Here is an 18,015-nt window from a genome sequence, read left to right on the forward strand (position 1 = left end):
TAGACACGACATATATAAATGATATTGATTCTTTTTTTTGGGTAAATAAATGATACTAATTATGTACACTAATTCATCCTAATCCTATATAATAAAACATGTATATCAAATGTCAAACACAGTCACATAGTCACTCACACACACTTCTAACACAAAGAAAAAGAGAGTCACTCATACTAAGTGTATAACCATTTTCCTGTGCTCCAAGATGAAGAAAGCAGAAGTGGTGTTTGTCCCTTTTCCGGCTGAGGGTCATATAGTTTCTGCTCTCGAGTTTGCGAAGCTTCTAATCAACCGTGATAACCGTCTCCGAATAACTGTTTTAGTTATCAAATTCCCACACATCACAGAAACCGATGTCTACACTAAATCCCTTCCTATCTCCGATTCACTCCACATCATCAACCTTCCAGAATGTTCTCTTGCCCCAAACACAGATCAAGGTCCCTCTATGACTGCGCTCCTCGAAGCTCAGAAACCAAACGTCAAACAAGTAGTATCTAACCTCATTACCAGATCAGAAAATGGAGTCCTTGCCGCTTTTGTTGTTGACATGTTCTGCACAAACATGATTGATGTTGCCAAAGAGTTCTCTGTCCCTACGCTTGTCTTCTTCACTTCCGGTGTTGCGTTCCTTGGATTGAGTTTTCATCTTTACACTCTTCGTCAACGAGACAATGTCTATTCAACTAAGTTGTTACAACTCACTGACTTGGCTGTCCCGAGTTTCGCTAACTTGGTTCCAACAAAAGCATTGCCCAGTGCTGTGCTAAGCAAAGAATGGGAGTCGTTTATGATGGGCTATTGGAAAGGCCTCAAGAACGCTGATGGCTTTATAGTAAATTCATTTGAAGAGCTAGAATCCCACGCAGTTCACTCGATTTCATCTGATCCTGGTCCAGCTGGTTTACCTATATATCCGGTAGGGCCCATACTGAACCTGGAGCCCAAAACCAAGGGCACCGTTGATTCCGATGACATCATCAAGTGGCTTGATGATCAACCTGCATCCTCAGTAGTTTTCCTCTGCTTCGGAAGTATGGGTTCTTTCGACGAGGATCAGGTTACGCAGATTGCATGCGCTATTGAGAATAGTGGGGCCCGGTTCATATGGTCTCTTCGTAAACCTCCACCGGAGGGCACCATGGCCTCGCCCTCTGATTACCCTCTTTTTGATTTGGGTTCAAGTTTACCCGAAGGATTTTTAGAGCGGACAGCAGAGATTGGAAGGGTTGTTGGATGGGCCCCACAAGTCCAAATACTAGCCCACCCAGCCATTGGAGGATTTGCTTCGCATTGTGGTTGGAATTCAGTACTCGAGAGCATTTATTTTGGTGTGCCTATAGCCGCATGGCCACTTTATGCAGAACAACAGACTAATGCTTTTGAATTGGTGTGTGAGTTGAAAATAGGAGTTGAAATTTCGTTGGATTATAGGGCGGAGTTTAATGGTGCGCCTAACTATCTTGTAACTGCCGATAAGATTGAGAGAGGAATAAGGAGTGTGTTGGATAAGGATGGAGATGTAAGGAAGAAAGTGAAAGAGATGAGTGAAAAAAGTAAGAAGACTTTGTTAGAAGGTGGATCTTCTTACGCATATTTAGGTCGATTGGTTGATTATATTATGAATCAGGTATGAAGTAAAAGGATGTTGTTATGTGAGCAAGCCTTTTTTACCATTTTTTATAAGGGCAGACTTAATTGTAGTAGGCTGCAGTTGATCCCATTGCTTCTTTTGAGTAACAAAACCCATTGATCTTTTAAGTTTACTTTTTAGATTTAGAATATCATTGTCAAATACAATTTCTTTTTTTGTGTAGCTGTTTCCAAATGATTCTATCGATTCCAAATTTTTTTGTCTGATGCTAAATGATCTATTTTCTTTAGTGTTTACTATTTTAAAATTACTTTTAAGTTTACTTTTTAGATATCTTTGTCAAATACATTTTTTTTTGTATAGCAGTTTCCAAATGATTCTATCGATTTCATTCTCATCCATAGGAATAAAAAATTATTGAAAAGTTAAAAATATGTCAACAAAGAAGTTCTGCACTGCATTGAAAAAATATACATTACTACTATTACTACTCTCTTCAACTCTCTGGTATCCTGTGAATTCAAACCAGAGAGATGTGATGTTTTCTTCTCATCTGTAACCTAACTCTTTGGTGTTTTCTTCAACTCTCTGGTAGCCTGTTATATTAATTTGACACACAAATTTGACATTAAAATTCAACGACAACTTAAATGATTAAGTACATGATTTTAGGTGCTCAAATACACGTGATATTCATTAACAATGATTTAGGTTCAAGTATACATTTGAAAATCATGGTTTCTGACCTTCAAAATTGCAGTTAATTTCATTGAGTGAATATTACATTCATTAACCATCCACTGAACGTAATTAAACAAATATTTTAATTACGTTAACCATTTAATTGTTGTCGACTTTTACTTTCAAATTGTGTGTCGAAATACCATTTCTCCAGGGTTCAGTGCTCATTCTCATTTTCATTTCTTTTAAGCAAAGTACAGATATTTCTCACCTGATGAGTTCCTCCTCATGTCAGAGGCTTTGGTTACTCAAGCTGAGAAGCTTAAGGAAATTGTTGACACCTTTTGCGACTGCTCTGGATAATGAATGTGGCCTGAAGGCATCCTTGAATTATTACATTGGTGCTTACCTGTTACAATATGTAATCTCATCTGCATCAGATTCAAAGTTTATGATATATAACTATTATCAATTAGATTAGATTGACACACAAGAATAAGAATGGAATGTGACTTGTGTAAAACAAATACAAGTTCATATGATAAATCAGTAAGGAGTATCAAATGCCATAAATTTGCATCAAAAAGAGTATAAATGCATGAAAAACCATTTTAGAGAAACAACTGATAACATAATTTTCTCTACGTAATTGACGGAGAAATTTTTCAACAATTATTTCATTTTCCTTCTCTCAGCATCAAGACAAAATATCTTTTTTGGATATTGACATGCACTACCACTGTCAGCATGGAAACCTTCTATTATAAATAATAAAATAAAGAAGTTTGGTTTCTGTCAGAAAAGATAACTAGATAACAGCCTCTACCTTCTCCCACTGTCCCTTCTTTCTCCTATGATACAAAGACAAAAAAATTCAATCTCACCTCACTTTCATTCCACATAGTTTTGGTTCCAAACCAGCCAGCAAAGCCATGACATCACTCCCAAGATTTCTCTTGCATTGTTCTTTTTTGGAATTAAACTTGAAATTGACAAAATTATGACACCGCGGTAATTATGGTGGCACGGTGTAGTTCCATCAAACTCGCCGTTGATCTAAATATACACTTAAATTAATTAAGTCTCCTGTCTTCTTCGAAAGTAATTTTAGCAGTATCCATTTTATTCATCCTTACTTATAAGGTTATGATACACATACACAAGACACGACAATGACACCTAGACACAAATAATAGTTAAGAAAAAATCTAAAGTAATGAAATAAACAATGTATATAAGTAATGGTGGTGCCTGACAAGAACATGCATCAAACACTCCTAGTATAATATAATTATATTCATACTAATAATTATCTACACTATTCCTATTCCTATTTAAATAACAGGAACATCAAAACAACAATTCAAAACACAGTCACACTGATCAAGTGTATATCCAAGATGAAGAAAGCAGAAGTGGTGTTTATCCCTTTTCCCGGTCTGAGCCATCTAATTTCCACACTTGAGTTTGTGAAGCTTCTAATCAATCGTGATAACCGTCTCCGAGTAACTGTTTTAGTTATCAAATTCCCACACATAACAGAAAATGATGTCAACACTAAATCCCTTCCTATCTCAGAATCTCTCAACATCATCAACCTTCCAGAAGTTTCTCTTCCCCCAAACACCGATCCAGGTTTCTCTTCCATGACAGCTCTCCTCGAAGCTCAGAAACCAAACGTAAAACAAGCTGTCTCCAACCTCACTACTAGAGAAGGACAACATGGACACCTCGCCGCCTTCGTTGTTGACATGTTCTGCACCACCATGATCAATGTTGCCAATGAGTTCAATGTCCCTACGCTCGTTTTCTTCACTTCTGGTGTTGCTTCCCTTGGTTTGAATCTTTACCTTTACACTCTTCGTGAACGAGACAATGTCGATTCGACTCAGCTGCTGCTGCAGAACGAGGTAGCCATCCCGAGTTTCGCCAACCCCGTTCCTTCAAAATCATTGCCCAGTTTTGTGCTACACAAGGAATGGGAGTCGTTTTTCATGAGACTTGCAAGAGGCCTCAAGAAAGTAAATGGCATTATAGTAAACTCATTTGAAGAGCTAGAATCACATGCGGTTCACTCTTTTTTCTCTCATCCTGATCTATCGGATATACTGATATATCCGGTGGGACCTTTATTAAACCTTGAGCCCAAAACAAAGGGCACTGTTGACGCTGATTCTGATGATGTAATGAAGTGGCTTGATGATCAACCTCCTTCCTCCGTAGTTTTCCTCTGCTTCGGGAGTAGGGGTTATTTTGATGAAGATCAGGTTAAGGAGATCGCACATGCTGTTGAGAATAGTGGGGCACGCTTCGTGTGGTCTCTGCGTAAACCTCCAGCAAAGGGCACTATGGCTGCACCCTCGGATTACCCTCTTTATGATTTGGGTCTGGTTTTACCTGAAGGATTCTTAGATAGAACTGCTGAGATTGGAAGGATAGTTGGATGGGCCCAACAGGCCCAAATACTAGCCCACCCAGCCATAGGAGGATTTGTTTCACATTGTGGTTGGAATTCAACACTCGAGAGCATATATTTTGGTGTACCAATTGCCGCATGGCCACTCTTTGCTGAACAACAGGCTAATGCTTTTGAATTGGTGTGTGAGCTGAAGATAGGTGTGGATATCGCATTGGATTATAGGGTGGAGTTAAGTGGTAGGCCTAACTATCTTGTAACTGCCGATAAAATTGAGCGAGGAATAAGGAGTGTGTTGGATAAGGATGCAGATGTAAGGAAGAAAGTGAAAGAGATGAGTGAAAAGAGTAAGAAGACTTTGTTAGAAGGTGGATCTTCTTACAATTATTTAGGTCGTTTGATTGATTATATTATGTATGAGGTATGAAATTAAATTATCCTAGTATATAAGGTTGGAGGGTATTGGGCTTCTTCAAAAAAAAAAGGTTGGAGGGTATTGGTTTAATTTTCAACACTAATCTATATAATATAACAAGGATTAGCCAATTTCACTTGGCTGAAAGTCTTGTTCATTTTAGCTGTTCCTACTAGTGATAACATTTCATTGTGTCGTCACTCTTGTAATATGTAAGGCCTTAAACCATGCCCGATTGAATTTCATATAAGGGTAATTTTAAAGTGAACCAACTTTGATCTGTCACTCAAAAACACATTTAAGTATATTATAAAAATTGAAACTATCATTTTTATAGTTATGATGAGTATATTGTGAATGTCGTCTGTTCAATAGTAAAAGTTTGACCTTGTATTTATGTAGGAGGCAAGTTTGTAGTTCTGTTTTGGATTGCTGTTTGATTTCTGGTTTGAGAATTTTTCTGTATTGTATTCCTTTGGCTTTTTTGTTTTATCTGATACTACACCTTTTTAGTAGGATTGATTGAGCATGTTCTGTACTCAAGTTCTGTTGGTCTTTATGAGGTTTTTTGAATCATTAAGAAAAGCAGTACTGACAAAATTGATTCTGCTTCATTTTTGTTGCTGTTACATTTTCATTCTTAACCAAATTGATTATACATACAAAAATTAAAAATAAGAATAATGTGCACAAGTTTCATTCGTTGATTAGAAGTTAATACAATATAGAAGGACCAAGTTCACCGAGTACACAGAAATAATAGGTCATAATACATTAAAAGTTGAAGTAGGAAAAGAAGTTACAACTTACAATGATTGACTTTTTAAGTTTACTTTTAGAATATCACTATCACGGTGTTTTTTTTTTGTACAGCACTTTCCAAATAAATAATACTATAGTGTTTTTTGTCTCGGAAAAATACTCAATAACAGACTTTGGGCCTGTTGGGATAAGCAGCTTATTTGCAGCTTATAGGACAAGCGCTTATCATGATATAAGTTATTTTTATAAGCTATGTTAGAGAACTTCTGAAAATAAGCAGAAAAAAACTTTTGAAAATTGTCATCAGCTGTGTTCAAATATAGGAGATATTCATTAACCATGATTTGGATTCAAACATGCAATTGAAAATCGTGGTTAATTGTGTTAAGTGGATGATTAATGAGTTGAAACAAATTATGTGTCAATATCATTTCTCCTAGGGATATTGCTCATTCTAATTTTCATTTTCATTTCTTTTAAGCAAAATATCTCAGAGTTCAACTAAATTAAATGAATAATGTAGATAAACAAAGAAGCATGCATGATGAAATCAAAAAACAGTTTACAAACCGTAAACCAATTGACAAGGGGATCAACTATTCCCTTGTATATTTATCATAGTCTCATAAGATAGTGCCAGATATTTCTCACCTGATGAGATCCTCCTTATTTCAGAGGCTTTGGTTAGTCAAGCTGAGAAGCTTAAGGAAATTGTTGACACCTTTTGCGACTGCTCTGGACAATGTGGCTCGAAGGCAACCTTGAATTATTATTACATTGGTGCTTACCTGTTACAATATGTAATCTCATCTGCATCAAATTCAAAGTTTATGATATATAATTATTATCAATTAGATTAGATTGACACACAAGAATAAGAATGGAATGTGACTTGTGTAAAACAAATATAAGTTCATATGATAAATCAGTAAGGAGTATCAAATGCCATAAATTTGCATCAAATCAAAAGAATACAAATGCATGATATACCTTTTCAGAGAAACAACTGATAACATAATTTTCTCTACGTAATTGACGGAGAAATTTTTTCAACAATTATTTCATTTTCCTTCTCTCAGCATCAAGACAAAATATCTTTTTTGGATATTGACATGCACTACCACTGTCAGCATGGAAACCTTCTATTATAAATAATAAAATAAAGAAGTTTGGTTTCTGTCAGAAAAGATAACTAGATAACAGCCTCTACCTTCTCCCACTGTCCCTTCTTTCTCCTATGATACAAAGACAAAAAAATTCAATCTCACCTCACTTTTATTCCACATAGTTTTGGTCCCAAACCAGCCAGCAAAGCCATGACATCCCTCCCAAGATTCCTCTTGCGTGGTTCTTTTTTGGAATTAGACTTGAAATTGACAAAATTATGACACCGCGGTAGTTTTGTTGAAACTCTAAAGAGTATTTTTCGCTAAAATTATGGTGGCACGGTGTAATTTCATCAAACTCGCCGATGATCTAATTATACACTTTCGAATGTAATTTTAGCGGTATCCATTTTATTCATCCTTAATTAGAAGGTTATGATACACATACACAAAACACGACAATGACACCTAGACACAAATAATAATTGTAAAAAAAATAAAGTAATGAAATGTAAACAATGTACATAAGTAATGGTGGTGCATGAGAACTAGAGCTGTCAAAACAGGCCGGGCCTTACGGGCCGGCCCGTTTAGCCCGATTAATTATAGGGTTTGGACCTTAAATATTGAGCCCGAATTTTAATATGGCTTTTTAGCCCGGCCCTAAAAAGCCCGGTACCCGTTAGGGCTAGCCCGAACGGGCCGCGGGTAGCCCGTTAGCCCGCGTAACAAAAAAAATCCTATAAATTATATATATTTTTCAAATAATTCTTTATCAAACTAAAAAATAAAATTGAAAATTCAATGAATTAACACATATGAATGTAATATAAAATTATATATACTCGTTTAGTTATTTATAATTTTAAAGATCAATTATATAAATATCTATAACTTTTTTTTTAGGGAAGTAAATATTTATAACCATGGTGTATCTAATTTATTAATTTAAAATTGTTTTCCTCTCCGTTTTAGTTTACGACTAGTGTACGAAAATGTTTACAATTTATTTTTGTGCTAGACATTATTTAAACATATTAAAAATTTATTTATAAAAAAAATCTATAGGAGTATTTTATAGTACTTTTTTATATAAAAAAAATGTAATTTTTAATAAGGGCCAGCCCGTTAGCCCGTGTAGGGCCGGGCTCGGGTAGTATATTTCAAACCCATTTTTTCAACCGGACTTTTTGGTCCGACCCGATAAAGCCTGAAGCCCGTTAGAGCTGGGCCGCCCATTTTGACAGCTCTACTGAGAACAAGGACATACATCAAACAGACCTAGTAAATTGCACGGTCCATATAGAGCTAGTAAGCAGTAGATATTTACTACCAATCCCACCTACCTATTCATATGTAGATATGAATAATAATTGAAAAAACAAAGTAATGCAATGTAAACCATGTATATTTCTAATAGTGTACTGTTTCACAGGGACATACATTAAACACCAATAATCATACTAATTAATAATTCTCTACATTATTTATATTTCTGTGTAACAAAAAGAAACATCAAAGAACAATAGAAAACACAGTCACTCACACTGAGTAAGTGCATATCCAGGATGAAGAAAGCAGAAGTGGTGATTATCCCTTCACCTGGTGTTGGTCATCTAGTTTCCACCCTTGAATTCGCGAAGCTTCTAATCAACCGTGATAACCGTCTCCGAATAACTGTTTTGGTCATGAAATCTTTATATCTAATCCAAAGGTACATTTGCAAACAACACTAACAAAACCCTAAAACTAGATTCTTTGGCGCTAAACACATTTTCCCCCTAGCTAACCAGACTTAATGCGGGCCTACTTGGTTAGTCATTATCAGAATTCAAACTTTCCCCCCAAAACAATCCCACTACTAACCCAAGAAGCTTCTGGCCCATACATATTCTAACTACATTAAATGCTAATATTCAAATTCAAATTCTAATGTAGGTGGAAGATAAAAGTTGTGGTATGCCTTGTGTTAGTGGAAGAGGTAGATAAGTGCGTAATTCCAATGCACCATTCATCTTCTCATCTGTCATGTCCTCTCCCTATATATATACTACTCTACTGAGCATCCTTTGTCCTACCCCCAACTCTCATCTCACGTTCATCAAGCAATGGCTCACAACAATGTCTAGGCTTTGCTCAAATACCATTGCTGGACAGGTAATTATCTATTCTCCATGGTAAAAAAATTAAACATACTCTATCTATATCCACTTGACTGTTTTTTTATGATGATTTTTTGTTGTGTTTACATGGCAGCACCTTTGGATCCCAATCCTAGAAAAAATTGAATTTCACTTCTCTCACTGATGCGCTCTTTCTTCTCTCACTGATGTTGGGTTTTGGAGAAGAGAGTGAGGCAGAGAGAACAAATATGAATGCGAGAGAGGGTGCGGACGGCGGTGGCGGTGGTGGTGACGGTGAGATGAGATGGTGATAGATGACGTTAATAGTGTTTGAGGTGAGGATGGTAATGATGGTGGTGAGGTTGGATAGGAGTTAATCGGAGAAGAAGGTGGGTGGGGGAGGGAGACGCGAGAGAAAGATAAAAGGGATCTGGTAAGAAGATAAAATATGGAAGAGAGACTTTTAATTTTTACAAAACAGAAAATATATATAAACCAAGAATTTACCATTCTGCAGAATGTTCCAAATTCTGAATTTTGTGCCTCTTATGCAATGAGCTTATAGCTATGGAGACAATTATATTCCTGTGAAGATTATTATTCCTCAACTTCACTGATTCACAATCATGCTTGCAAAAGGAAAACCAACAACACACATGGTGACCTCTCCTACAAGAATTTCAAATTATGCTTTAGTCTTTTTAATTGACATGCTGTTTCTTGGAGTTCATCAAAAGCGCTTTAGATGAGATGTTGGTTTCAAGCATTAGTTTATATTTTGGATTCAATATTTGTTCTACTTTAAAATCTTTGTTTTGTTGTTGCAATTTTAATACAATCCAACTTTTAAATGAATTGTGAGTTTTTTCTCTATGATTGGTTATTATAATAGCATTTGAATAAATTTATATATTTTTTACTACACCATGCATTAATAGTATATTATTATAGCATTTTTACCAAGAAACGTATCCACTGCTTCTGTAAAAAAAAAAAAAAAAACGTATACTGTTCGATTAAAAAAATGAGCTTTATGTCTTGATAGAATGTTATGTTAATAAAGTTTTTTTTTTTTTCCTTGTAAAAAAAAAAAGTTTTTTTTGATGAAATGTTAATAAAGTTTTTGATAGAAAGAGGATATAATTTGACAGCATCTACCTAGCTTTAAAAAAAAACTTTCTATTGATACCTTATTTAATAATATGACCATATGATCGTAGCAATTTAATCCTAAAAAGTCAACTCAATGCCTTGCACTTTTTTTATTGATTGCTCTTAGATGTTAATTTTGCACCTAATATTAATATGAAGGGAAATACTTTTTGCTAGGAATGGCAAAACACGAAATCTGCAAATAGCACTATCCATCCATGTTTTCCACCAAATCCGCTTTTTGTATATTTCTTTTTTATATTAAAAACAAAATTGTGATAGCAAATTTGCACACCATCGTGCTATTTATGGAATTGCCTTTCGTGAAAAATAGCATTCCTCAAATATGAATACCTATATGTCATGCTTTGCCAACAAGGATTCCCAAAATTATTGACACCTATAACTAACAAAAAATCATCTACAACAACCTAATTGTCTATAATTAATTTTGTTAATCTTGATTTATTCAAATTTTCCCTATAAGATAGGAGTACAACGTAACTACTTCAATTTTCAAATTTTCTCTAGAAGATTGGAGTACAACTACTTCAATTGATAAGTTCAATGACTCAACCTATTTTAGTTGCTCAAGGTATACTATACGTGCCAATGAACAATTATGACTCAATCTTGCACCTTTTTTTTTTTTTTTTTTGTTGAATAGCAAAACCTAAATACTCCAGCATTGTTGAATACTCCATCTTAAATCATGTGACATAGTTGACACTGTCACGTATATCAATGAACAATTATGATCTTAAATATATTTAATAATCTATTAGAAAAAATTATAAAAATCTGATATTTTAAAAATATATATCAAGACGAATTCAACAATATCTTATATGTTATATCAAGGCCGACCCTAGGTATAGGTCGGTGGTACGACGGCCTAGGGCCCATGCTGGTAGGTGGCCAATTTTTTTGGAGAGGGTGCATATAGAAGTCATGGTTCATGGAGGGTATATATAGCAAATATCACCGAAAGTTAAGGACAGTCACTTAAACAAGTTGACATATATCTTCCAGAGCCAGTTTTCTCGCATAGTCAACTTTATGTAGCAATATCAAGAGTTACTCAAGGAATAATTTGAAAATATTGGTAATATATAAAGATGGTATTTGCATATTGATAGTACTTGGAACGTAGTGTTTCAAGAAATAGTTTGTAATTTGTAAGCATGAAAAATCAGAATGGATAGTTGTTGTACTAAAAATGATGACATTAAAATTATAAGTTGTAATTGAGTTATTAAACTTTGCTTTCGTATGATCTGTGCGGTAGCACGGGTGGAAAGTCTAGTTTCCATACACAACATAAACCAATGTCTACCCTAAATCCCTTCCCATCTTTGATTTTCTTAATGTAATCAACCTTCCAGAATGTTATCTTCCCCCAAACTTCGATCTAGTTTCTGCCATCAACGCTCTCCTTGAAGCTCAGAAACCAAACATAATACAAGCTGTCTCCAACCTCACTACTAGAGAAGGACAACATGGACACCTCTCCGCCTTCGTTGTTGACATGTTCTGCACCACCATGATTGATGTTGCCAATGAGTTCAATGTCCCTACGCTCGTTTTCTACACTTTCAGTGTTGCTTCCCTTGGTTTGAATCTTTATCTTCACACTCTTCGTGAACGAGACAATATCGATTTGACTCAGCTGCTGCAAGAGAAAGAGGCAGCCATCCCGAGTTTTGCCAACCCCATTCCTTCAAATCCATTGCCTAGCTTTGTGCGAAACAAAGAACGGGAGCCATTTTTCATGAGCCTTGCAAGAGGCCTCAAGAAAGTAAATGGCATTATAGTAAATTCATTTTAAGAGCTAGAATCTCACGCGGTTCACTCTTTTTTCACTCATCCAGATCTATCGGATATACAGATATATCCGGTGGGACCTTTATTAAACCCTGAGCCTAAAACAAAGGGCACTGTTGACGCTGATTCTGATGATATAATGAAGTGGCTTCATAATCAACCTCCTTCCTCCGTAGTTTTCCTCTGCTTTGGGAGTAGGGGTTATTTTGATGAAGATCAGGTTAAGGAGATCGCACATGTTGTTGAGAATAGTGGGGCACGCTTCGTGTGGTCTCTGCGTAAACCTCTAGTAAAGGGCACCATGGCTGCACCCTCTGATTACTCTCTTTATGATTTGGGTCCGGTTTTACCTGAAGGATTCTTAGATCGAACTGCCGAGATTGGAAGGATAATTAGATGGGCCCAACAAGCCCAAATACTAGCCCACCCAGCCATAGGAGGATTTGTTTCACATTATGGTTGGAATTCAACACTCGAGAGCATATATTTTGGTGTGCCTATTGCCGCATGGCCACTCTTTGTTGAACAACAGGCTAATGCTTTTGAATTGGTGTGTGAGCTGCAGATAGGTGTGTGGAGATTGCATTGGATTATAGGATGGAGTTTAGTGGTGAGTCTAACTATCTTGTAAGTGCCGACAAGATTGAGAGAGTAATAAGGAGTGTGTTGTATAAGGATGGAGAGGTTAAGAAGAAAGTGAAAAAAATGAGTGAGAAGAGTAGGAAGACTTTGTTAGAGGGTGGATCTTCCTACACTTATTTAGGTCATCTGATTGATTATATTATGAATCAGGTATCAAATTAAATTATTCGAGTAAATAAGGTTTGAGGGTATTGGTTTAATTTTCAACACTAATCAATATAATAAGGATTAGCCAATTTCACTTGGCTGAAAGTCTGTTCATTTCAGCTGTTCCTACTAGTGATAACGTTCCATTTTTTTAATCCTGTAATTTGTAATGCCTTAAGCCATGCCCGATTGAATTTCATATAAGGGTAATTTTAAAGTGAACCAACTTTATCTGTCACTCAACAACACATTTAAGTATATTATAAAAACTGAAACTATCATTTTTGTAGTTATGTTTAGTATATTGTTAATGTCGATTCAATAGTAAGAATTTGACCTGGTATTTATGTAGGAGACAAGTTTGTAGTTCTGTTTCGGTTTGCTGTTTTATCTGGTACTACACACACCTTAAGCATGTTCTGTACTCAAGTTCTGCTGGTCTTTATGAAGTTTTTTGGATCATTAAGAAAAGCAGTACTGACAAAATTGATTCTGCTTCTTTTTTGGTGCTGTTACATTTTCATTCTTAACCAAATTGAGTATACACACAAAAATTAAAAAAATAAGAATAGTGTGCACAAGTTTCATCCATTGAGTAGAAGTTAATACAATATAGAAGGACCAAGTTCACCGAGTACACAGAAATAATAAGTCATAATACAATATAAGTTGAAACTAAATTAAATTAAGCAAAATATCTCAAAGATTTCAACTAAATTAAATGAATGTTCTATGAAACTGCCAAATGCAGGTAAGCATGGTATACAACATTAAAACAAAGGAGCACGCATAATTAAATCAAAACACAGTTTACAATTAACCTTACCATTTGACAAAGGGATCAACTATTACCTTATGAGATCCTCCTTATGTCAGAGGCTTTGGTTATTCAAGCTGAGAAGCTTAAGGAAATTGTTGACACCTTTTCCAACTGCTCTGGACAATGTAGCTCGAAGGTTTCCTTGAAATATTACTTTGGTGCTTACCAGTTAACCCATATGTAATCTAATCTGAAGCTGAATTAGATTCGACGTTAATGATATACAATCATAATCAATTAGATTAGATTGACACACAAGAATAAGAAAGGAATCTGAATTGTGTAAAACAAATAAAAGTTGGTATAATAAATCAGTAAGGAGTATAATATGCCATAAATTTGCATCAAAAGAATATAAATGCATGATAAACCATAGTAGAGAAACAACTGAAAAATTAATTTTCTCTACGTGATTAGAAAAAATTGTTCAACAAAATCAACAATTATTTCATTTTCCTTATTTCAGCATCAAGACAAAATATCTTTTTTGAATATTCACATGCACTACCACTGTCTTTATGGAAAACCTTTTATTATTAATAAAGTAAAGTAATTTGGTTTCTTTTAAACCACATATTAGGAATTATTAAATAATACCAGTGAGGAATGATAATTAGGTAAAAAAATACGTACCTCCCACTGTCCATCCTTTCTCCAATGACAGACAAACTTTTCAATATCACCTCACTTTCATTCCACATAGTTGTCATCCTATACTAGCCAGCAAAGCCATGACATCACTCCCAAAATAAAGTGATGGAATCTAAACCATGTATATTAGTAATGGTGGTGACTGACAAGGACATACTTCAACTCAAACACCCCTTCAATAATCATACTAATAATTCTCTACACTATTCCTAGTCATATATATAAAAAAAAAACTCAGGAATATCAAACAATTCAAAAAACAGTCACTCACAGAGTAAGTGTATATCCATCCAAGATGAAGAAAGCAGAAGTGGTGATTATCCCTTCACCTGGTGTTGGTCATCTAGTTTCCACCCTTGAATTTGCAAAGCTTCTAATCAACCGTGATAACCGTCTCCGAATAACCATCTTGGTCATCAAATTCCCACACACCACAGATGACGATGTCGATGTCTACACAAAATCCCTTCCCATTTCCGATTCTCTCCAGGTCATCAACCTTCCAGAATGTTCTCTTCCCCCAAACACCGAACCACGTTTTGTCATGAACGCTCTCCTTGAAGCTCAGAAACCAAACGTCAAACAAGCTGTATCCAACCTCACTACTAGAGAAGGACAACCACCTGGACACCTTGCCGCCTTCGTTGTTGACATGTTCTGCACCACCATGATTGATATTGCCAAAGAATTTTCCATCCCTGCGCTCATCTTCTTCACTTCCGGTGTTGCTTTTCTTGGTTTGATGCTCCATCTTCACACTCTGTTTGAACGAGACAACATCGATTCAACTCAGTTGCTGCAGCAGAACGAGGTAGCCATCCCAAGTTTTGCCAACTCGATTCCAATTAACTCGTTGCCCAGTTTCCTGCTACACAAGGAATATGAATCGTTTTTCATGAACTTTGCCGGTGGCATCAAAAAAGCAAATGCCATTATAGTAAATTCATTTGAAGAGTTAGAATCACATGCTGTTCAATCCTTTTTCTCTCATCCTGATCTAGCAGAATTACCGGTATATCCAGTGGGACCCTTATTAAACCCCGAGCCCAAAACTAAGGGCACCGATGAGTCTGATGATATCATCAAGTGGCTTGATGATCAACCTCCTTCCTCGGTAGTTTTCCTCTGCTTCGGGAGCAGGGGCTCTTTCGATGAGGATCAGGTTAAAGAGATTGCACATGCTATTGAGAATTGTGGAGCCCGTTTTGTGTGGTCTCTGCGTAAACCCTCACCGAAGGGAATCATGGTTTCACCCTCTGATTACCCTCTTTCTGATTTGGAATCGGTTTTACCTGAAGGATTCTTAGATCGAACAACAGGGATTGGAAGGGTAATTGGATGGGCCCAACAGGCCCAAATACTAGCTCATCCAGCCACTGGAGGATTTGTTTCGCATTGTGGTTGGAATTCAACACTCGAGAGCATATATTTTGGTGTGCCTATTGCCGCGTGGCCACTCTATGCTGAGCAACAGGCTAATGCTTTTGAATTGGTGTGTGAACTGAAAATAGGTGTGGAAATTGCTTTGGATTATAAGGTGGGGTTTAATGAAGGGCCTAACTATCTTGTAACTGCGGATAAGATTGAGAGAGGAATAAGGAATTTGTTGGATAAGGATGGAGAATTCAGGAAAAAAGTGATAGAGATGAGTGAAAAGAGTAAGAAGACTTTGTTAGAGGGTGGATCTTCCTACACTTATTTAGGTCATTTGATTGATTATATTATGAATCAGGTATCAAATTAAATTATCTTATCACCTACATACAAAAATGTTGGAGGGCATTGTTTAATTTTCGACATTAATCAATGTAACAAGATTAATCAAATTTCACTTTGGTTGTTCACTTTTTTGCTGTTATAGAACTGGTGATTTATGCAATTGTTCAGTTTAACTGTTCCTCTTAGTGATAACGTTCCATAAGCTATTTGAATCCTGTAATTGTAAGCCTTAAACTATACATGATTGAAGTTCATTAAAGGGGATTCAATGATGATGAAAGGGTGATATTAAAGTTCACCAATTTCAATCACTCACTCAACAACCCATTTGAGTATATTATAAAAACTTATTTTGTTTTTTTAGTTGTATATTAGTCTTAAGAGATTTGACTTGTAACCTCAAAAGACGAAGTTCAAATTTCTTTGTAAAATAACTATTAGTGTCACTCTAATTGATAATAATTTTCTCTTTTTAAATTTTTCTTAAAATTTTGTTTCTTATATGCCGAGCGGGCAAGTCTGTAGTTCTGTTTCTGTTTTTGGTTTGGGAATTTGTTTTGTTGTGTTACATAAGTTTTAGCTTGTACTGCATTTTTTTAGCAGGATTGAGCACATTTTGTACTCAATTTCCTGGATCATTAAGAAAAGCAATATTGATAAAATTGAATCTGCTTTTGTTAGTGCTACATTTCTATTCCTAACCAAATTGAGTTTGCATACAAAATAAGCTGAGTGTGCACAAGCTTCATTCATTGAGTAGAAATTAATACAATATAGAAGGATCAAGTACACCGTACACAAAAATAACCTTCAATTGAGTGGAGAAGTTTCAGACTGTTTGTGCTACTTCAGTTGGATCTGTCACATTGTCAGGATCACCATGAACACCACCACCACCATCCTGAAATGGGTCCACTTCTTTGAATGGTGCTGCCTCAATCATGATAGAAAAGAGAAAAAATTAGCACCTGCACTCATAATTTAGAAAGAAAAAAAAGACTTGATCATTTACATATATTATTGTGAAACATAATATTTGATCCTATATAGAATTCAAGCTATCCATATGTCTCCGTGGGTTGCCTAGGATTTAGAAGTTTCAAAATGGTAAACAATGCCTATCTGATATAAATTATTGACACCGAATTAAGATTAGTTCAGAGACTCTTGAGGTGAATGAGAATATAAATTATAACTCTGGCAATTTCACTATCCCAATTCCCTACTGTCCAATGTGACTCGAAGGCTTCCTTCAAATATTATTATGGTGTTGCTAACCATAAATAATCTGCATTGGATTCAAAGATTATTATATACAATTATTATCAATTTAATAGACACAAAAGAATATGATGTATAAATGAAAATTGCTCGCCTATAGACCTTGGAGGAGCAATGAATTTTGTTTCTCGCAAGTAGCTCACACACATCATATATAATGAGGAATATGCAATAAATTCAAACAACAAAAACAATCTACCATGAGTAATGAGGATTATATGCAGCTGGTAGCAATAAATAAAAAGGGATATGCAGTGAATTACAGATTCACCAAATCTGCAAACAGAAGAAAAAAATTTGAAGCTTGAAGTGATGTGCAGATTAGGCTTGCCCTATCATTGAAAATTTAAAGCTTGGTGTTGAAGTAGACCTATCATTGAAAATTTATTGCTTTGTCGTGGAAGCTCCAATTTGTGGCTTTGAAGTGAACTCGCATTTGGGTCTAGATGCACGATATAGGGAATCACATTTGCATTTACCCAAACATCAAAGGAATTGGTGAAATCGTGTTTCAGGAGCGGAACTCACGTTTGGGGTTAGGTAATGCCGAACCAAAGACCTTTTACGTTCGTTCATCAGTGCCTGTACTATCATCCCCAACAGAGAAACTATCACCAAAATGTGAAAGAACAGCGAAGTTGTTAGACTGACTCAAGGACTGCAGGGTATGGAGTATCTC

The 18,015-nt window shown here is 35.7% G+C and overlaps 3 protein-coding genes, 2 long non-coding RNA genes and 1 pseudogene across 8 annotated transcripts; 5 read left to right on the plus strand and 1 right to left on the minus strand.

The window, feature by feature from the left end:
- The first annotated feature begins 55 nt into the window (after window positions 1-55).
- LOC11425822 (anthocyanidin 3-O-glucosyltransferase 2) lies at window positions 56-1,662 on the plus strand. Its single transcript, XM_024784416.2, has one exon. The coding sequence runs from the start codon at window positions 209-211 to the stop codon at window positions 1,637-1,639; it is 1,431 nt and encodes a 476-aa protein (XP_024640184.1). The 5' UTR covers window positions 56-208; the 3' UTR covers window positions 1,640-1,662.
- Window positions 1,663-1,994: 332 nt separating this feature from the next.
- Window positions 1,995-8,654, minus strand: LOC112421974 (uncharacterized). 4 transcript variants are annotated; one of them, XR_005646324.1, is made up of 4 exons: window positions 6,862-7,361; window positions 6,523-6,659; window positions 2,550-2,687; window positions 1,995-2,193 (listed from the first exon to the last, which is right to left on the minus strand). It is a non-coding gene; the product is annotated as an uncharacterized lncRNA (long non-coding RNA). The 4 variants fall into 4 exon arrangements; XR_005646323.1 differs by lacking the exon at window positions 6,862-7,361 and adding an exon at window positions 8,524-8,654 and having other exon boundaries at window positions 1,995-2,687; XR_003012383.2 differs by having other exon boundaries at window positions 1,995-2,687.
- On the plus strand, window positions 3,541-5,445 carry LOC11431941 (putative UDP-glucose flavonoid 3-O-glucosyltransferase 3). The gene is made up of 2 exons (XM_039834464.1): window positions 3,541-5,145; window positions 5,180-5,445. The coding sequence occupies exon 1, from the start codon at window positions 3,679-3,681 to the stop codon at window positions 5,119-5,121; it is 1,443 nt and encodes a 480-aa protein (XP_039690398.1). The 5' UTR covers window positions 3,541-3,678; the 3' UTR covers window positions 5,122-5,145; window positions 5,180-5,445.
- Window positions 8,409-13,113, plus strand: LOC11435423 (anthocyanidin 3-O-glucosyltransferase 2-like; annotated as a pseudogene).
- Window positions 8,917-9,973, plus strand: LOC112421978 (uncharacterized). Its single transcript, XR_003012386.2, has 2 exons — window positions 8,917-9,134; window positions 9,234-9,973. It is a non-coding gene; the product is annotated as an uncharacterized lncRNA (long non-coding RNA).
- A 1,371-nt stretch (window positions 13,114-14,484) lies between the features above and the next one.
- Window positions 14,485-16,418, plus strand: LOC11431484 (anthocyanidin 3-O-glucosyltransferase 2). Its single transcript, XM_003617309.3, has one exon. It carries the CDS (start codon window positions 14,632-14,634, stop codon window positions 16,078-16,080), a length of 1,449 nt encoding a protein of 482 aa, XP_003617357.2. The 5' UTR covers window positions 14,485-14,631; the 3' UTR covers window positions 16,081-16,418.
- The last annotated feature ends 1,597 nt before the right edge of the window (window positions 16,419-18,015 follow it).

Source organism: Medicago truncatula, chromosome 5 (assembly GCF_003473485.1).
Source record: "Medicago truncatula cultivar Jemalong A17 chromosome 5, MtrunA17r5.0-ANR, whole genome shotgun sequence".
NCBI classification, from domain to species: Eukaryota; Viridiplantae; Streptophyta; class Magnoliopsida; order Fabales; family Fabaceae; genus Medicago; species Medicago truncatula.